This window comes from Triturus cristatus, chromosome 2_1 (genome assembly GCF_964204655.1).
Source record: "Triturus cristatus chromosome 2_1, aTriCri1.1, whole genome shotgun sequence".
Taxonomy (NCBI): domain Eukaryota; kingdom Metazoa; phylum Chordata; class Amphibia; order Caudata; family Salamandridae; genus Triturus; species Triturus cristatus.
In genome coordinates, this window is record NC_140581.1 from 738,834,709 (window position 1) to 738,855,692 (window position 20,984).

The window sequence follows — 20,984 nt, forward strand, 5'->3', positions numbered from 1 at the left end:
GTTTTGCTTAAGGATTTATAAACCAGTTTGTGTTAGCCTTATGTGATAAAGATACTCACTTATATGAAGTCTGGTCATCCTCTTCAGTAGCTTCTTCATAAAAGGCAGCATCTGGGGACAGTGATGCTTTTTTTTTGCCTGATTTAGGTAGATGAAGGAGAAGAATTACATTAAACTTGATTACCCAATTCTGTCCCAAATGTCCTCCCAGTATGCTATAGTGTCTTATTCTTTTTATCTACCAATCCCACTTACTAATCACTGTGTTTTGCCCTAAAGTATTTTCCCGTAGGGGTACGCCCACAGCTTGAGGCAAAATCACGTTCTCGTCACAAGATCAAAACCCTTCCTCCATAAATCCCCTCAGATAGACTAATCCTAGCTCTTGATTAATGAACCGCTGGAGCAAGGCTCGTCTGCCATACCTCCAAACACTGGAATCCGTTTCCTCTAAAATAAGAGCCCTCAAAGACAGAAACATCCTAAAGCTCTAAAAAGTACTTTATACCATAGATGTATACTGCTCACTTCTCTAGATCACAACGTGCCTTGAAACTTTTATTTACATAGTAAGCGCTATAATATATATATATATATATATATATATATATATATATATATATATAAACGAAAACTTAAGGAACATGTTGGTTTAGCAGCAATCAAAAAACTGTAAGGGGGAGAGAATAATCATTCACCACAATTTACACAGCCACGACCCGTGTTGGTAGGGGCGGTGGGACCGGGTGGGATTTCGACGGACGATAACGAAGGAAAATGAAAAAAATATATATTATTTTTCCCCTCGTCATCATCTGTCGGAACACCCTCCCCTCCTACCCACCCAACCCACTATCCGTCCCGACCGCTCTTACCTGCACGGGCTGAGGCTGAATTTACACCCAATATTACCTGTGTCACAAAACAAAAAAGCTTGCATCTACCAAAATCTCTTTTAAAAGAAAATCGTTTTATAAGATTTTGTTGCATTTTTATCATGGGATCCACTTGTTTGGGAACTCGAAGATGTATGCACCGTACAAAAGCAGCAATCAGTTCTGCCACTGGGAGTGGAGCTCCTGGTCTTCCTGCCCGCTAGTGCTGCCATTCGTCAATTTCGACAACGAAAGGTTCTCTCACATTGATTTTTCCGCTGTTAACAATGACGCAGTCTTGCAAGGGGTGATCCTGTTCATCTGTCGGTTGAAATTCTATCGAATGCACCACGGACTGATCGAAAATAAAAAATAAACTAAGTTAGACTCTTTTAATCAAAATACAACAAAGGGATAATATAAATTAATCACTCAGTTTAGTCTTATTGATTGTGAATTCCTCTAACAGACTGGTTCAGGTCAGAAGTGTGTTTACACACACAGGGGACCGCTTATTAATCCTCGTATGTCAGGGCTCAAAGTGTGACCTAATATTCAAACTTGACTATTTTCTCTCTATGGTACTCTCACCCCAACTGCAAGCAATACAGTAAACCAAGGCCAGCTATATTGGGCAGCGCCAGTTAGTAAATAAAAAAACATAAGAACCACTTTGTGGAAGGCTTTTTATTACATTGTTATATAGACGTTATTGGGATCTTAGTGATACTTTATATACAAATGTTTCCTTCTATTTCATACTTAATTGAACTATTTTGTATCCACCTCTAAGTTATGTTACACCATTTCAAACACTGTCAAACAGCTTAGACATTGAAATATTGAAGTTTATACAATTGAGGACGTAGAATACCCCAACCCAATGTAAAAACAACAATTAAAAGCAGAAAAAGTGCAGTATCTGATAGATAGTGGAGCTTGCATATACATAATCCGTGTAATCAAAGATGCAAAAACATTGATAGTCTTGTGGAACGTGAAGAGGCAGGCGAAGACGCTTATATATTTGCTGGATTCAGACAGCCACTTTCAGATTGGCTAGGTGGAATAACTAATAATCTGTTGAAAATCAAGCCCAGTGGCAAGTTAATTCTTAAGGCGTAGCACTTTCTGTGACTATTCCTACGTGATTTTATAGTGGTAAGAAATACTGCTTACCTTCCACTTAACCCTTTTCCCTCAATTAATAAAATACATTAAAAAACATTAACATAATCTAACATTCAGACTCTGATTGGAATTAAATTGTGCACCCACCTTTTGCGGTAAAGTGGTTGGGCGCACAATTTAATCTTCCACAGCAGGAGATGATCAAACTAATTTGAAGTAGTAAAAACTGAGTTCATGGAGCGGCTCGAAGATTGTTGTAATCCTCACAAGGAATACTTGTTGTTGTCCTGCTCCCCACAAAATATTATCTGAAAGAGGTTTTGTTACAATGTCCTTATCCCAGCTGAATTGTGGGGATGTAGGAGGGCAATGGAAATGTACTTTTTAACCAAGATAGCTTTAAGTGTAGTGTTAGAACAGTTGTGCTACTCCTTGGCATTTTGTGCCCAGCAGGGCACAATTATGCTACAGTCTCAGTTGTACTGGTGCCATGTGGACATCTGGCCAGACCCAGTTTAGACGCACAGGTCTACTTTGCGGTGTAAGATGCCTGACTTGAAATATTAACGGGTCTTCTTTACCTACATCCAGATAATTATGCTCAGGTCTATGCTAGCTTGGAGCAAGTGCACTAAACAAAATCATAATTAGCAATTACATAAAGCAGGTGTGTGAATATCTCCACCGCTCTTTCATGCAAATTTAGTGAACCACCCTTCAAACATAGCCAGGATTAAAGAATTCCTGGCACTTTCAAGCAGTCAACCTATTTACCACCTAGTGTTCAAGGATAATAAGGTTCTAAGGGCCAGATAACTCCTCTCCAACATGCACTGATCACGCTTGGGTGCTGTACAAAAAGTCGAAAATTAAATTTAAACTAAAATGTTAACGTTATACAAATTGTAACTTAAAAACATTTCAAAGAGGGGAAAAAACGAGGTAAATACACAGAAGCAGATTTAACAACTACAGCCTCACTACATATCATTAAGATCTACTGACATCACTATACCGTACTGCAAGGTGTATGGCAATCCTGCTGGGAGTAAATATTATTACGTGTAAAAAAACACAGACATTAGGAGACATCGGGGCAGATTTACCAGCATTTTGCGCATCACAAAAGTGATTCACACCAGCACAAAATGTGTTTTTTTAGGATTTACTTTCCATCATAAAACTCTTGTGCTGGAATTTGCCTAAAAGTAACGTAAAGTAGCGTCAAACACAGATTTGCATTACTTAGTGTCAAGGGGCATTCCCATGCAAACACCCATACTTTTTGACGCAAACCCCTATCTACCAAAGATTTGAGACCTGCTTTTGCGTAAAAATTAACATCATTTGAAAGCAGGTGTTTAAAAGAGAAATGTTTTCATTTCTCCTTTCCATGTGTGCTGCAATGTACAGCACACATACAAAGTGGGAACAGTTTTAAATATTGTCTTGGCATAGTATTTTGTACTGGAAGGGTACCTTTCCAGTACATAACCTATGCTATACTCGCGCATACACCCTAACACTATGGGGTAAAGTTGTGTGTGTGGTGCTCGGCGACAAAATTCTTACACAGGCGCAAGGTAGAGGGGAGGAGAGCGCCATATTTATGTATATATGGTGCTCTCCTGTACTCTCCTTTTCACGAAGCATAGCATCTTTGGGTGCTGCACTGTGTTGAGTGAGAATTTAATAAATGTGGCCCATCGTTCCAAACATTTACAGCATGAAATATACCACTGCCGCAAAATTAGCCAACCAGCGATTACAGAACTGCCAGCCAAAGAACGGATATCCATTTCAGGGATATTTTGCCCATGTTGGCTAAAAACACTCCTGCATCTTTTCAGTGGTACGTATGATAACAAATAATCAACACTTCACACTACTAACGTTGGTCTACTCATTCTAAGGTCAGGGCACATTGGCCTTATTGTTGGCGTGTAAAGTCAATTTTTTGGCTAATATGTTCTTCTGTAGTGGGGAATGCTAGAAGCAATATATTTACCACAGACTTATTTTTGCTCTGACGGGATGCAGATTACCACTAGACAATCTATCCTCCTTCCCCGGACTAGTGCTACAGGGCCTGAGCACGGACAGTTTAAAGGAACATGTTTGCAAGCTCTACAGGCTTTTACACTTCAGATCTCTCTGCTCGTCAGGAAATACTGAGCGCCAGATTTATCAAAATGTCACGCAATGCAGCAAGACACCTTGTTGCTCTGCATTGCGTGACATGGAGAGGGCAGGAATGCGCTATATTTAACATTCTATGGCACATCAAGATCCTTCCCTTGAGGACTATGTGCTGCCTAGTGCCAATGCAGGCACTCTTGCACCATGGTGCAAGGAGGCCTGCATTGCAAGCAAGATGTTTTATGTGCAGGAAGGGGCACCTTACTGCAAAAAAACAATCCTCCAATACTTTTTCCTCTTTCTATGTGTGCTCCATAATCCAGCACATGTAGAAAGAGGAACAAACAAGGAGAAATAAACATCTTTCTCCTCATTCCTCCTACCCTGGGAAGACGTAGCATTTTGACACATTCCCAGGTCTACCATTCATGGTAAATCTGGACATGGGCCAAAATCCACGCGTGGATGCATGCAAACACTCACGCTCTACCCATGAAAATCATCCCTAGGGCAGAGGAATGCATGGCAGCGATTTACGCTGCCTTGCGGTACTCCAGCTATACCAAGCCACCCAATCGCCCAAGGGCTATACAACACCTTTGATAAATCTTGCCCTGAATTTCTGAACAAGGTAACTAGAAGCATTGATCTGAGTAGATTTAGAAGCAGCACATCAACTGTAAATTGGATTCCTTCAGGCAGTAGAAGCCAGTGAAGTGTTTGTAGGTTTCAGCATCCTGAGCCAACTGTGGGAAGGTTTGGCAAGCCAGATTTAAGTCTGCCAATACAGTCCAGAGGCAAGAAGCCTGCTCAAGTTCTACTGTTTTGCCTCTAATGTAGGACATGCCTATCACCACTCTGTAGTGGGAGAGAAGGCCTTCTAATGTCCCTCAAAGATTTTCCAGCTCAGTGCTTGCTTTCTGATTCCCTAAAGAAAGCAAGCATTGAACTGGAATAATGTATATAATGTACAAGCCCTTATCCAAAAGTTACCACCCCATACTATGGACATTTTATTACAGCAAAGGCTGGAGTAACCCAGTCTTCTTTCAGGGTGGAAAGGGTCACACACAATATTGTCAGAACCCCTTTCAGAGTGGCATGGGGCATGTAGCGGTTGAGGTTTCCAACCGTGGGTATTGAGGTCTTTTACTCCTGTTGCCCTGGACCTCGACTTACTATGGATTAGGAGTATCTGTGCCAAGTACCCATTCTGCCCTTTACTCTCAGGGTTGCATGGCCCGAGCGGTCAAAGGCTCCCTCGTAGGGGGGATACAGGATAGTAGACTCAGTCTCAGTGAGGACAGAACAGTCCTCTGCATTGTAATAGATGTACACCCCTGCCAGAGTGCCCAAGTGTACTGATCTCTAGATGCCTGATTTTTATTGCTATAGACAAACACGGATCAAGTGTGTGCACCATGACATAGGTCTGTCTAATGGATTATGGTCTTGTTAGACAGGGAGGGGCACCCACAGTGTTACCCTCATAGTGGTGGAAGTCTAGTGCCTACGCCTGGAGTTAAGCAGAACGAGCAAGGTGGAAGCAGCATACCGTTTAGTGATCAGTAGGAGTGAACAGGCCCTTTTTAACCAGTGCTACTGAAGTGAAGCCTCCAGACTCAGTTTTAAAAGTTAAGCTACTGTGTGCTTAACTTACCCGTGGCTACATCAGAATGGTGTGAAGTGCTGCGCTGTGTGTATGTGAGCCTGTAAAGGGTATACAGGGATAATGGAATACTGATTAGTGCATGCATCGTGTAAGCATGTCTGGGAGGTGCATGTGACTGACTGGTACAGTACATGAAGGATGTAATGCTTTGCAGCATAAGTGCATGTACTGGGTGGATGTGTCCTTTATGAGTACAATACATGAAGAATATATTGTGTGGATTAGAAATGCATGTGCTGGGTGTGTGTGCATGTGAGAGGTACAGTACATGATTGATACATTGCTTGCCAGTGTCTTAGTGTTAAAAGCAAGTGCTGGATGTATGTGTGCCTGTGAGTGGTACAGTACATGGAGGATACAGTACTGTGCAGTGTGTGTGTACGCTGTTTACATTCACTGGATGTCTGGACACGGTAAGTGACATCGCAGATGACCTCATCCATGTGATCTGACGCACCTCCTCACAGCCTAATATAACCTTTGATACAGCCACTCTAAAATACAGACTGCCATCCTCGAAACCATAGACACACCAATACCAGTTACTACATACCCACTCACTGATTGCTAGGTCTACACACACACATCCACTCCCTCATCCATACAGTCACTCATACATGCAGTCACTCATTAATACAGCCACTATCATATGCACCCATACAGACATTCACACACCGCCACTCACACATACTTACTCACACAGCTAGTCAGTCATGCAAAGAATCAATCACACTCCCATTTACTCACCTACACAGTTACACACACCACCTCACTTATGTATACAGATACTAACACATACTAACTCTGATACAAGCGCTGACACAGGCACACACTCCTCCATACAGCCATTCTCACAATCACTCACGCTCACATATAATCATTTATATACTCCAACACTCAAATATACTGCCTTTCACATACGTAGTTACTCGCACGTTCCACTGAGACATCCATTCACTCACCAACACAGCCATACACACACCCACCCTCCCACACAGCCCCTCACAAATGCACTCTTTAACCCCTACACTCAGTGAATCACCCACTCACACATCCAGGCAGGGAGTCACACACCCCACACACCCACTCAGGCACCCATTCAGGCACTCAGACAACCAATCAAAAACCCATAGAGACACTCATATAGCTACTCACCAACCCAAGCAGCCACTTACACACCAACTGATAGACTGATACAGACATTCATACAGATTAGTCCGTCACCCATGTATTAATAAGACATGTTTAATCACTCACTTATACAGTCAGTCATGCACCTGTTAAATCATCCATTCAGACACTCATACACCCACTCATTCTTCAATACACCTTGGCATATATATATAGAAAACATATTTAAACTTTTTAGAAACACTCAGTCACTGGATGATTTCATCAGTAATGTCATTTGAGATGTCATTGGTGATGTCACTGACCATGTCATGAGGGATGTTATCAGCAGTGCATTGCGGGGATGCGAGTTATAGTTAGCTCAACTAACTATAACGGCCGAATTTCTCTGGTTTTGCATGAGTGAAATGTCCATCTAATTATAACGTCCCTGAAACCTGTGTTTTGTTTCAGTGAATATATATATATATTTTTTCATTCATACCTCTCTATTTATATATGTCTTATACCTTCTTTTCTTTGGATTCTACGTTGCATAGTTCCAGAGGGCTTCCGTCTCTCACAAAGTGTTTCCTCTACCTCAGGTGGCCTATGGCCAGGATTGTTGCTATTGCTCGCAATGCTTCTCTTCAGCTATTGGTTCTGGCTCTCTGCCTTACCTGCTTCTATGGCTAGGAGCTTTGGCCCAATACTTTTAGCTATTGTCCTTAGCCTTCCACCTCGGTCTCTTGGGTCGTTTGACCTTCCGGGGGTGGGGGGTGGGGTGGCATTGTAGTGCGATGTTTTATATGGAGTGTTGTTCCCATTTGTCTTGTTCTTCTGCCATGGCGTCTTCTCCCATGTTTTTGCACAACTGCAGATTTGGTTCCGTACGGGGTTCTCTCCGAGTTGTCTGGAGAGATGTTTTCTTTCTCACCCTCCCTTTCCAGCCAAGCGGTCTTGCTCTCTTTTTCTTATGCAGACCGGATAGATTAGTCGGGGTTCTTCCTCCTTCGGGGCGGTATTGCTTGTGTATCTTTTCTAAGGTGAGGAATCTGCGACTGGGCATCTCTATCAGATGAAAAAGTTACTTACATTTGGTAACTCCTTATCTGGTAGAGACTAGACCTTATCTGCAGATTCTTTACCGAACCACCCTACCTCCCCCACCCTGTGAACTGATTCTCCTCAGGGCCTCAGATCTATTTTGGGAGTCCCGGGCCTGCTTGGTGAAAGAGAGGAGGTCGAGAAACCCCGCCCCCCCAGACAGATTTGCATATTGCTGCATTCATGTATGCAGGGTAGGACACGCGGGGGAGTGGAGGACCAGGTCTCCTCTGTATACTGCAGAGGGTGCTCTTTCATCCAGTGGGAGGTCACCATGAAGGCACCTGAGCACATCTCAGGAAGGAGATGAGGCTCAGAGAATCATTATGAGTAAATCAGAGAGCCTTGGGCTAGCCTGTTGAGGCACATATCACTGGCTGACATTCAGGAGTGAATTCTAATCACTCTTATGGTCTGTGTTGTGTTGCAGCTTCAGAGACACCGATACCTTACCTTAGATTTATTCCCAGTCGCCGGATTAGATCCAGATATATTTCCACAGCAGTACTTCTGCACGTCGGTAGAGGGCATTGAGCGACTCCGTAACAACGTTGTCCGGCGGATGTGATGTTGTCAGTCCATATAAGCCCTCCCCCGATGCGTTGACATCAGTTTCTTCCGCAACTACTTTCTGTGCTGAAACACGGGGGCACGTATAGAAACTGCCATGAAAACTGTGTGCCCGAAAAGAAACCTCTTTTTGAAAGAAGCTTACATAAAGTATTAATGTTTGTTTGTCTTCCTTTTTCCTGTTTTTTTTTTTTATTTTAAGCAACGAAAAGCACGAGGGTGCACAGAAGGGGTCAAGAAGAACAGGAGAATTAGTTCACAGGGTGGGGAAGGTAGGGTGGTTCGGTAAAGAATCTGCAGCTAAGGTCTTGTCTCTACCAGATAAGGAGTTACCAAATGTAAGTAACTTTTTCATCTGATAGAGATGCCCAGCCGCAGATTCCTCACCTTAGAAAAGATACCCAAGCAATACCATCCCGAAGGAGGGTCTGCAAACCGATTCCAGGAAAGATCCCCGACTAATCTATCTGGTCTGCATAAGAAAAAGAGAGAAAGGGAGGGTGAGGAAGAAAATATCTCTCCAGACAACTCGGAGAGAACCCCGTACGGAACCAAATCTGCAGTTGTGCAAAAACATGGGAGAAGTACCATGACAGAAGAACAAGACAAATGGAAACAACACTCCATATAAACATCGCACTACAATGCCCCCCCCGGAAGGTCAACCGACCCAAGAGACCGAGGCGGAAGGCTAAGGACAATAGCTAAAAGTATTGGGCCAAAGCTCCTAGCCATAGAAGGAGGTAAGGCAGAGAGCCAGAACCAACAGCTGAAGAGAAGCATCGCAAGCAATAGCAACAATCATGGCCATAGACCACCTGAGGTAGAGGAAACACTTTGTGAGAGACGGAAGCCCTCTGGAACTATGCAACGTAGAATCCAAAGAAAAGAAGGTATAAGACATATATAAATAGAGAGGTATGAATGAATATATATATATATATATATATATATATATTCATCGAAAAAAACCACAGGTTTCAGGGACGTTATAATTAGTTGGACATTTCACTCGTACACAACCAGAGAAATTCAGCCGTTATAGTTAGTTGAGCTAACTATAACTCGCATCCCCGCAATGCACTGCTGATAACATCCCTCATGACATGGTCAGTGACATCATCGATGACATCTGAAATGACATCACTGATAAAATCATCCAGTGGCTGAGTGTTTCTAAAAAGTTTAAATATGTTTTTTATATATATATGCCAAGGTGTAATGAAGAATGAGTGGGTGTATGAGTGTCTGAATCGATGATTTAACAGGTGCATGACTGACTGTATAAGTGAGTGATTAAACATGTCTTACTAATACATGGGTGACAGACTAATCTGTATGAATGTCTGTTTCAGTCTGTCAGTTGGTGTGCAAGTGGCTGCTTGGGTTGGTGAGCAGCTACATGAGTCTATATGGGTTTGTGATTGGTTGTCTAAATGCCTGAATGGGTGCCTGAGTGTCTGTGTGGGTGGGTGGGGTGTGCGACTCCCTGCATGGATGTGTGAGTGGGTGATTCACTGAGTGTAGGGGTTAAAGAGTGCGTTTGTGAGGGGCTGTGTGGGTGGGTGAGTGTGTATGGCTGTGTTGGTGAGTGAATGGATGTCTCAGTGGAACGTGCGAGTAACTACGTATGTGAAAGGCAGTATATTTGAGTGTTGGAGTATATAAATGATTATATGTAAGCGTGAGTGATTGTGAGAATGGCTGTATGGAGGAGTGTGTGCCTGTGTCAGCGCTTGTATCAGAGTTAGTATGTGTTAGTATCTGTATACATAAGTGAGGGGGTGTGTGTAACTGTGTAGGTGAGTAAATGAGAGTGATTGATTCTTTGCATGACTGACTAGCTGTGTGAGTAAGTATGTGTGAGTGGCGGTGTGTGAATGTCTGTATGGGTGCATATCATAGTGGCTGTATTAATGAGTGACTGCATGTATGAGGGACTGTATGGATGAGGGAGTGGATGTGTGTGTAGACCTAGGAATCAGTGAGTGGGTATGTAGTAACTGGTATTGGTGTGTCTATGGTTTCGAGAATGGCAGTCTGTATTTTAGAGTGGCTGTATCAAAGGTTATATTAGGCTGTGAGGAGGTGCGTCAGATCACATGGATGATGTCATCATCGATGTCACTTACCATGTCATGAGTGATATAATATGTGATGTCATCAGCAGTGCATTGAGGGGGCGTGAGTTATAGTTAGCTTAACTAACTATAACGGCCGAATATCTCTGGTTGTGTATGAGTGAAATGTCCAACTAACTACAACTTCCCTGAAACCTATAATTTTTTCAGTGAATTTCAAAGGTTTTTTGAAATGATCATTTCTAAATATAATGTAGCAGTTGCGTTTGCAGAGTGGTGAAGAAAGGGGGCTGGGCCTCTGACCAGCGTTCAGAAATTCCGCTGCGTAGGACTTACAGGAGGTACCAGGAGGGCTTCTTGGCCCCCAAAGTCCCTCAGGAGTAAAGTGGACATCAGTCCCCAACCAGTAGTGTGCCAGGAGACGCGTTTGCAGAGTTGTGGAGAAAAGGGGGCATGGCCTCCAAAGACCTCTTAGCAATCCCACTGTGTGTGACTTACTGGAGGTAACAAGAGGGGTAGTCGGCCCCCAAGGACATCTTTGGGGGCCAACTACCCTTCCTATTGTCTCCATTAAGTCCCACACAACAGGATTCCTAAGTTCTCATAGCAGGCCACGCCCCCTTTGCCCACCATTCTGCAAACGCGCCTCCTGGCATGCTCTTGGTAGGGGGATGAAGTGCCTTTCGCCTGTGAAGGTCCTTAGGGGCCAACTACCCTACCTGTTACCTCCAGTAAGCCCCACACAGATTGCTGAGAGGTGGACACAGGCCCTCCCCCTTTCTCCACCACTCTGCAAATGCGCCTCCTGGTGCACTACTGCTCGGGGGGATGAAGTTCACTTTAGTCCTCAGGACACAAAGGTACCTCATCGCCCCACCAGCAGTGTGCCAAGAGGCGCATTAGCAGAGTGGTGTAAAAAGGGGCGTGGCCTCTGACCACCTCTCAGCAATCCCACTGTGTGGGGATTACTGGAGGTACCTGGTGGTCTAGTTGGCCCCTAAGGACCCTTAGTATTTGAGGGGGCTTAATCCCCAATTCAGACAGCGCCAGGAGGAGAGTTTGCACAATGGTGCAGGGAGGGGGCGGGACCTCCAGCGAGATGCCAGCTTTTTTAAAATTAGCTTTTTGGAAGGGGGCTGTGTGCCACCCCCCCTTCCCTTAATTATTTTTGAACCCTGGAGACCCCATCCCCCAAGGCCTGAGCATTTTTTTTTTTTATGGAAAGGGGGCCGCGCGGCCCCCTCCCATGGCAGATTTCGGCCCGGCGACCCCATCCTCTGGGGCATGGCCACATATTTAAATTATTTTTTTATTTTTTTTAAGGAGGGAAGCTGCGCGGCCCCTCTCCTGAGGCCATTATTGGCCCCGGGGACCCTATCCTCTGGGGCTTTGCCTTGTTCTTTCTTTTTATTTAGGGAGGGGTTGCCACGTGGCTCCCCTTCCCTGGGCCACTAACATCCCTAGGGAACCCCATTCCCTAGGCCGGCCCTCACATTGGGGACCGCGGGGGAGCCCCAATGCCCCCATGGTCCCAGCCGGCTCCCAGTCTCCTGCGGGAGTCGGCCTTGCTTTTGGGCAAGGAGAGCTGCTGACATGCAGCTCCCTTTGCCCAAAAGCAATTCTGCTTTACTTCTTGGAAGCAAAAGCAGATTTCCTGCTCTCGCTTCCAAGAAGCAAAGCAGTGTTTGCTATGGCAGGGTGGGAGCCGTACTCCCACCCTGCCATAGCAAACGGCAATTACCGGGGGTGGGCACACTGGGACATTGCAGGAGCCGGCCCGGGGGGGGGGGGGGGGGTCCGCAGGGCCATCTAGGGCTCCAGGAGGGGTGCTGCTCCCAACTGATTAAAGTCCCGGGTAGGTGGTGGTCTCCGGGGCACCGCAACGGACCCCCACATCTTAATCAACAGTGCCCCATGGAGGTGGTAGTCCCCGGGCAGAAGGCGGACCCTGGGGCTGCGGGGGGGGGGGGGCACGTAGCCCCCGCATTTAAATCATGTAGCCCCAGGGAGTTGGTGTTCCCGGGGGGGGCGCGAGGCCCCACCGCCCAAAATAATTTAAAAACCGTGGTAGGTGGCGGTCCCAGGGGAATGGCGGTCCCAGGGGAATGGGGGGCCCACGAGGCCCCCATATGATAAGCTAAGCCCTGGAGAGGTGGAGGTCCCTGGGACTGCGGGGGCCCAATGTATGATTTCCTCATTGCCTCCGGGACCTGGCCTACCCGGGGACTTACAGAAACAAAGCACGGGAGTCTGAGCTTCATTTTATTTTTAATTGTTTCGGCCAGATTCACGCACCCAGGGCAAATTCAGCCAAAAATATATTTTAAAAAATGTTTTTTTGGGCCCTGTGAGACCCCCTGAGCAGGCCTAGGGGGTCAGGGTGCTTCTACCCTGCCCCCTTTTCTTCTTTTTTGTTTTTTTATTGTTTACTGTTTTCTTGTGGCTGCCAACACTTCCTGGTTTGGAGTGTTGACAGCCAATCAAAATGAAGCTTGTGCTCGGGAGGGTTCACGAATCCTCCTCGGCCACCAGATATCGATATTTTTATTTTTGTAATTTCTCAGGAACTACTGAACAGATTTACACAATTTAAAGCAAAGAGTGTACTCTGGAACAACAGCTACCTCTCTGCCAAATGTGGTGTAAATCCGTTCAGCAGTTCGGGCTGTCGCCGCGACAAAAGTTCATATGGAAATTAACATGGAGAAAACGCGTTTTGGGACCCTCCCAGTAGATAGTTATAGTTAGGACCGAGTTCCCATAGGAAATCTGAAAATTCTATTTTGAATAACTTTGGCGCCGGTTGACTTATCTTCGTGAAATTTTCAAAACAAATGGGGCGCTCCGCTCAGCTCCTACCCTGAAAGTCTCGGGGTGATTCGTCAAGCGGGGGCTGAGAAAAAAGGGGGGTCCCAAAACGCGTTTTCCCCATGCATTTTCCCATAGGACCTTTAGTCGAAGGTACAGCCCGAACGGCTGAACAGAATTACTTGAAATGTGGCAAAGAGGTAGTCCTCAGGTCAGGCATGTGCCTTTTGCTTAAATGGTGTAAATCCGTTGAGTAGTTCCTGAGAAAATCAAAAGTAAAATCACATATATATCTGGGCGGAGCCTAACCACACATCTCATCGTGAGATCTGATTGGCTGTCAGCACTTCAACCAAGAAGTGTTGGCCGCCATCTTGGGACTAATATACATGATCGCACCTCATTAAAAAGCATTGCAGTTAATAGAAGGTTTTAAGACTTTAGTTACATTATAAATCATTTGTTGATGGTACCATACTCATTTTAGGAATTGTGGTGTGTTCTAAGGTGATTTTACCATGTGAAAAAGCCTTCTGCTGTGATATCATGAATCATGTTTGAGAGAAAACTATTTTCTCATGCTTTTCCCACAGAGGTTTGGAAGGTGATCTATAAGCTAACTGACAGCATATTTTATGTAAATTCACATTATCTTTCTCAGTCATGTGAGAATGAAGTCTGACATTCTCAGTAAAACATGTACATCCAACAAGGGCAGAGACTGTCAGTTGATTCCTTTGTGTTCTACTGCAGCTTCCCACAGTGTTCTAAAGAACAACTAGAGTGCTAACAGTCCTACTTATGACAAACGTATGGCACACCTGAAGCCATCTTGGTTGGAATAAAGGGGTAATTCTTAAAACATTTAATTTACAAAGGAACAAAATGAGGGGGTTCATTTTGCCATAGAAATTATGATTAGTTCTGCAGAAAGAAAAATTAGGGCACATTTTGACTTCTCAAATCCTCTTCTATTTCATAAACAAATTCTGACATGCAGACTGAAACATGCACTTTGAATACCAGCAGCAGACTTCCGTGGTGAGCAGTAGCTTTACTACAGTGATCTAATGAGCAACTAGAGTGCTAACATTCAGAATTTATGGCAAATGTGTGACATATCTGAATACCTTCTTGATGGAATCAAAGTAAAAAACTGAAAGCATTTCCTACTGAGGAGACTGCAGTAAATGAGGGAATTAGGAAACTTCATAACAAATAAATCTCCCAAGATTGCCACCAGACACAAAAGAGCCTAAATGCAGCACAAATATCACCCAGATGTAGCCCACATGTAGCCCAATGACAGAAGTGTGCAAAACACTTATTTTTTGTGTATTTGCAGTTTTATATAGTGCAGACTTGTCAGGTATTGGAATGCTTTACATGAGCATTGGTTACATCACACAAGATCAAATTCATTTTGGTTATAGACATGGGGAGATTAAGTGATTTGACCACAATCACAGAATGTTGAGCTGAAGCAGAAACTCCAACCTGGTTCCCCAGTTGCAAAGTCTGCAGCTCTGGAAGTAACACCACATCCTCTCGCCAAGGTGCAACATTTAATCAAGTGGTCAACTGGATAAAAAAACATAAAGATTACAAATAATTTAAAAGTTCTTTGTCGCTATTTGAAAACTCAGAAAATATGTCCTCATTTTAGTTTTTTAGAGCACTAACCATAATTTTGATGCAAATAAGACCCTCTCATGTATGTAATTTCTAAAGGAAATACTCTAGGTATTACAGTTTTGATTACATCAAGATGACGTCAGGCGTTCCACACTTTTGTAATAAATATAGAATGTTAGCAATCTAGTTGTTCATTAGGATACTGTTGAGAGGCAGAGGCCAGGGGCACGGACTCTGAAAATTGAAGGAAGGTAGGAGAGTGCAGAGGCAACAATTTGACCACAGTGGGCAGGCAGGAAGGGCAGTGGCAGCACAACAGACTATGGAGGGCAGTGGAAAGGGGGGCAGGGGCAACAAACCAACAATACAGGACTGGCAAGAGAGGCTGTGGCAATATAATAGACCATTGTGGGCAGAAGGAAGAGGCAGTGGTAGTACAACCATACATGCCAACAGACCCGTTTCAGCCAGGAAACGTCCAATGTTTTTAAGCTCAAATGGGCTTTATTTGATCTGTCTCCTGTCTACAATCTCCTCTTTTCCAATGTAACTCAAAGGGGAAAATCAATACCCCAGTTTTTTTTCAAAATCTCCCTCTTACCAAGTTCAAAATGTTCGCAAGTATGGTATATTGAATCATGGTAGGCAGGAGGAATTGGGGTAGGGACATGGACTCGGATAACAGAGAACAGGAGGGACATGGAGAGGTGCACCAAACTGACCCTACAGGGCAGGCATCAGGGTTTGCAGAAGCACAATACACCACACAGCGCATGCGGGACGGGAGTGCAGCACAACAATCCATAGAAAGCAATAGGGAGGGGACAGGACCATGCACATGGACAACAGAGAACAGATGGGAAAGAGGCAATGGTAGCTAGCTGACCATAATGGACAGACAGGAGAGAAAGCTGCAGCATAACAGACCATAAAGGGCAGGAGGGACGGATAAGGGGCATTAAAATGGAACAGACAAGCCAGGAGGGAGGGAATAGGGGGTCTGCACATGGAAACAGAGGGCTGGGGGCAAGGTGGCAGGGCAGGAGCAGCAAGATGACCATGGAGGTCAGGCGGGATGGGCACTAGAAACAAGACACACCATGGAGCGCAACAATGAGACTATGGTGGCATACACACAGACCATGGAGGGAAGGTGGGAGGGGGTCAGGGGCAGCTAGCTGACCACACAGGGAAGGTGGGAGGGGCCATGGCAGCACAGAAGACCATGCATGGCAAGCGGGAGGGTTAGTGGCAGCACAATGGCTATGATTGGCAAGAAGGAGGGTGCAGGGGCATGCACAAAGGACCATGGAGGATAGAAGGGAGGGTCAGGACCTGGGCACAGACAAGAGAGTTCAGGGGAAGGGGCCTCACAACAGACCGCGCGGGGCAGGCAGGAGGAGCAGTTGCAGCACAACAGATCAGGGAGGGCCGAAGGGTGTGGGAGTAAAATGGACCATGGAGGACAGGAGGAAGGGGATAGGGGCATGGCATGTGGACAGGCAGGGTGGAGGTGGCAGGGACAGGTTACAGTAATCTGACAATGCTAGGCAGGTGGGAGGGGAGTGGCAGCTCAACAGAACACTCAGAGTAGATAGGAGTGGCAGGTCCATGGAACATAGTGGGCAAAAAGGATGGAGCAGGGGCATGCACAAAGACATCGGAGGGCAGGGGGAAGGAGAATAGGGGCAGCAAGCTAAGCACAGAGGCTAAGCAGGAGGTCAATGATGGGCCATAGAATTGGGCAATGGAGGGCAGGAGGAGTGGACTGGTACATCATGCTAAATGGAGGGCAGTGGCAGCACATCAGACCATGCATGGCAGGAGGGAGGAGGCTAGTCCATGGATTCAGACAACAGTGGATAGGGAGGAGGTGAATGGGGCAGCAAGCTAACTGTTCAGAGAAGGTGGGTATTAGGAACTTTATTGTTTTTAAAATGTGTGTCTGTGCGAACTACTTGAAATATGAACAAGTATGCAGCATAATCTCACTTTTATTCAGGAAGAAGAGGACGTTTGTGACTGTGACTCCGGGCTCACTTGGCAGAAACACCCCCTGACCCTCCACCCCCATCCCAAAATGTAATGCCCGTGAAAAGGGTAGGTGGACGCAGTGTTATATAGAACATAGTCCTGAGAGCACGATTGAAAATGAAAACTAGATGTAGTATATGGTATAAACTATGCACCAAAAAGTGTGATATAAGATGAACCGGGCGTGAAATATAATATGCAATACAGATTCATTGGAGAGCGTGCGATAGCACAGGCACTAGCGTGTGCTATGCGATATGCGCCTTGGAGTGTAATATGCACAGGGCAGTGTTGTGTAACAGAACTAGTCTCTAAAGTTGTAATATAAAATATGTGCTGGGGAGTGTAACGTTGGATATGCACTGTGACAAAGATATGGATCCCAGATTGTAATATGTATGGCATAGCGCTGTGCGTTATAACATACACATTGAGGAAGGGACGTTAGATGGGGCAATATAACCCGTGCGAAGGAAAGTGTGGCATGACATATTCACGGGGTGGTGTTACAGTGCACATGAGCTAGAGAGTGTCATAGCATACACACTAGCTGGTGGAATGCAACACAGAGGTGTGAGGCAATCGGCGGGCACTGGTGGGTGTAACACAGCATTGGGCTCAGCCAGGAGCACGCTGTGTCTCTCAAGTGAGGTTCGTCTCCTTTCCAGAGAGTAAAATAAAAAGTATTACACATCCGGCGGTGGATGTGTTTTTGATTAACCGTGAGGTGGGTTTCTTGCATAGTTTGGTCGAATTTTTGTCGAATCCCCTTTGAATGGCTTGGTGTGCGTGTATATTAAATGTGCCCGTCAATAGCTACCCATGTTTGTATAAATAAACGACAAGGGTGTCTACTTGGAGAGTACCCACCGGCGGGGGCACCGGGATTAGGCACGGTAGGGCGTCAGACACGTCAGAGCTTCACTAGCGGTGTAAATACATTCCATGTGGATTCATTCTATGCATAGTCGCCTTTTAATGAATATCACGCAAATCGTCATGGTGATAGGTACATACGGTTTGTCCAGCATGTCCTAGGCGTTTCTATAAATATATATATTTTTAAAGTAATACAAAATAAAGGCCGGCCCCGGGGGATGGGGTCCCCGGAGCCATAAGTGGCCTGAGGAGGGGGGCAACGCAGCCCCCTTCTAAAGAATTTAAATTTAAAAAAATGGCATGACCCGGGGGTTGGGGTCCCCGGGGCCAATTAAGGCCTTGGGAGGGCCAAATTTATTATTTTCAACAAAAAAAAAAAAATCAGGGTGCAGGCCCTGGGGGATGGGATCCCCAGGGCCAGTAAATTAGAAAAAGAAGGGGGGGCCACCTAGCCCTCCCTCTTAAAAAAATAAAATAAATAAAAGACTGGCATCGCGCTGGAGGCCACGCCCCCTCCTTGCAGAACTCTGCAAATGCGCCCTCTGGCCAGTTGTAAGTTGGGGAATTAATTCCCCTTCAATACTGAGGGTCCCTGAGGGCCAACTAGCCCAACAGGTATCTCCAGTGTGCGCCAGGGAGCTGCGTTGCAGACAGGTGTTCTGAGGCCACGCCCATTTTTACACCTCTATGCAATGCAGCTCTGTGGCGCTTACTGGAGGTACCTAGTGGGCTAGTTTGACCCTAGGGACCCTTAGGATTCAAGGGGACTTAATCTCTCAACTTAGAACGGCCACAGGGCGCGTTTACACAGTGGTGAAGGGAGGGGACGGGGCCTGAGGTGACGTGTGCAAACACGCCCTGTGGCGCGTTTTAAGTTGGGGAAATAATTCCCTTTCAATCCTGAGGGACCCTGGGGCCCAACTAGCCCACCAGGTGCTTCCAGTAAGTGCCACTGCTCTGCATTGCAGAGAGGTGGTGCAGGCCGTGCCCCTTTTTACACCTCTCTGCAATGGCGCTTACTGGACGTACCTAGTGGGCTATTTTGCCCCTAGGGATCCTCAGGATTCAAGGGGACTTAATCTCCCAACTAAAACGGCCACAGGGCATGTTTACACAGTGGGGAAGGAAGGGGACGGGGCCTGAGGTGACGTGTGCAAACACGCCCTATGGCGCGTTTTTAGTTGGGGAAATAATTCCCCTTCAATCCGGAGGGCCCCTGGGGGCTAACTAGCCCACCAGGTGCTTCCAGTAAGCTCCACTGAGCTGCGTTGCAGAGAGGTGGTCCAGGCCGTGCCACTTTTTACACCTCTCTGCAACGCAGCTCTGTGGCGCTTACTGGAGGTACCTAGTGGTCTAGTTGGACCCTAGGGACCCTCAGGATTCAAGGGGACTTAATCTCCCAACTTAAAACGGCCACAGGGCTTGTTTACACAGTGGGGAAGTGAGAGGACGGGGCCTGAGGTGACGTGTGCAAACACGCCCTGTGGCACGTTTTAAGAGGTAGTTTTATTCCCCTGCCCTATTATATACTAGGGGCTTACAGAGGAGGTCATGCTGATCACAGGGGGGACCCCAACGCATAGTGTTACCTAGTGTATGTAGGTGTTTTCACTGTATTCGGAGTGTCTTTTAACATAGCACTGGCTCTAGGACTGGTTAGTCAGACTCAGTTACCACCAGTATCCGTCTGAAAAAGTTGAGGGTACAGGATGATTTTGCAACAAGGCTTCTTTCTGCTCTTCGGTTTGTTCTTTCTGCACGTTATCCTTCTTCCTGCACTTTTCTTTGTATTTGAGGACTTCTGTTGCTTCTTTCTGCATTTCTTTTTTTCTTTCTGTGCGTTTTTTCTTCTTTCTTCACATGTCCTTTCTCTGTAGGCATAGTTAGAAATTAGCATTTAATAAACCTTTGAAATTCACTGAAAAAACCATAGGTTTCAGGCACGTTATAGTTAGGAATTAGCATTTAAAAAACCTTAGAAATTCACTGAAAAAACCATAGGTTTCAGGGGCGTTATAGTTAGCTGGACTTTTCACTCGTACAAAACCATTGAAATTCCCCAGTTATAGTTAGTTCAGCTAACTATAACTTGCGCGCCCGCAAAGCACTGCTGATGACGTCACATATTACATCACTCATGACATGGTCAGTGACACCACTCATGACATCACTGATGACATCTCTAATGACATCACTGATGACATCATCCTTGTGATAGAGTGGCAGACCTCCTCTTCCCCTAATATAACATTTGATACACACATTCAAAAATAGAAACTACAATGTTCAAAACAATGGACAACCAATACCAGTTACAACAACCTATTCAGTAATTCTAAGATCCACATACACATCCACTCATTCACCAACAGTCCTATACAGTCACTCATACATGTACTCACTCATCATATGTACTCATACACCTATACATCCTGTTACACAACGCCACTCATCCATAGAGGTACTCACACACATAGTCACTCATGCTAATAAAGAATCAAACATCCATTTACTTGCATATACAGTTATACACATACCACCACACTTACTTCTACAGAAACTTACACATACTTAGTCTTTTAAACAATCACTTATAGAAACACATACTTATTCATACAGGAACTCTTTCAATCTCTCACATATACTCACTTATATACACCAATAGTCACATATACTAGTTTAAAACATATGTAGTTACTCATAAAGACACTATTGAGACAGTCTATCACTCACTAACACACCCGTGCACACACTCATCCACCCATACATGTCTGCACACATGCTGTCTTCAACACATACAAACAGTGAGTCACTCATTCATGCACCTATGCACTACGTAATACCCCCACCGAACCATACAGACACTCAGACACTCATACTGATACTCAAAAAACCAACTAATAACCTATATAGACACTCATGTAGCTACTCACCAACCCATGC

The 20,984-nt window shown here is 45.2% G+C and overlaps 1 protein-coding gene across 1 annotated transcript in view; it reads right to left on the reverse strand.

Annotated features, from left to right (window-relative positions):
• Positions 1-949: 949 nt before the first annotated feature.
• The window catches only part of PPIC (peptidylprolyl isomerase C), a 98,438-nt gene continuing 78,403 nt past the window's right edge, over positions 950-20,984 (reverse strand). Inside the window, exon 5 of the mRNA XM_085632675.1 lies at positions 950-1,230. Coding sequence (XP_085488801.1) covers positions 1,096-1,230 — 135 coding nt within the window. The 3' untranslated portion in view covers positions 950-1,095. The remainder of the gene's footprint in view (positions 1,231-20,984) is intronic.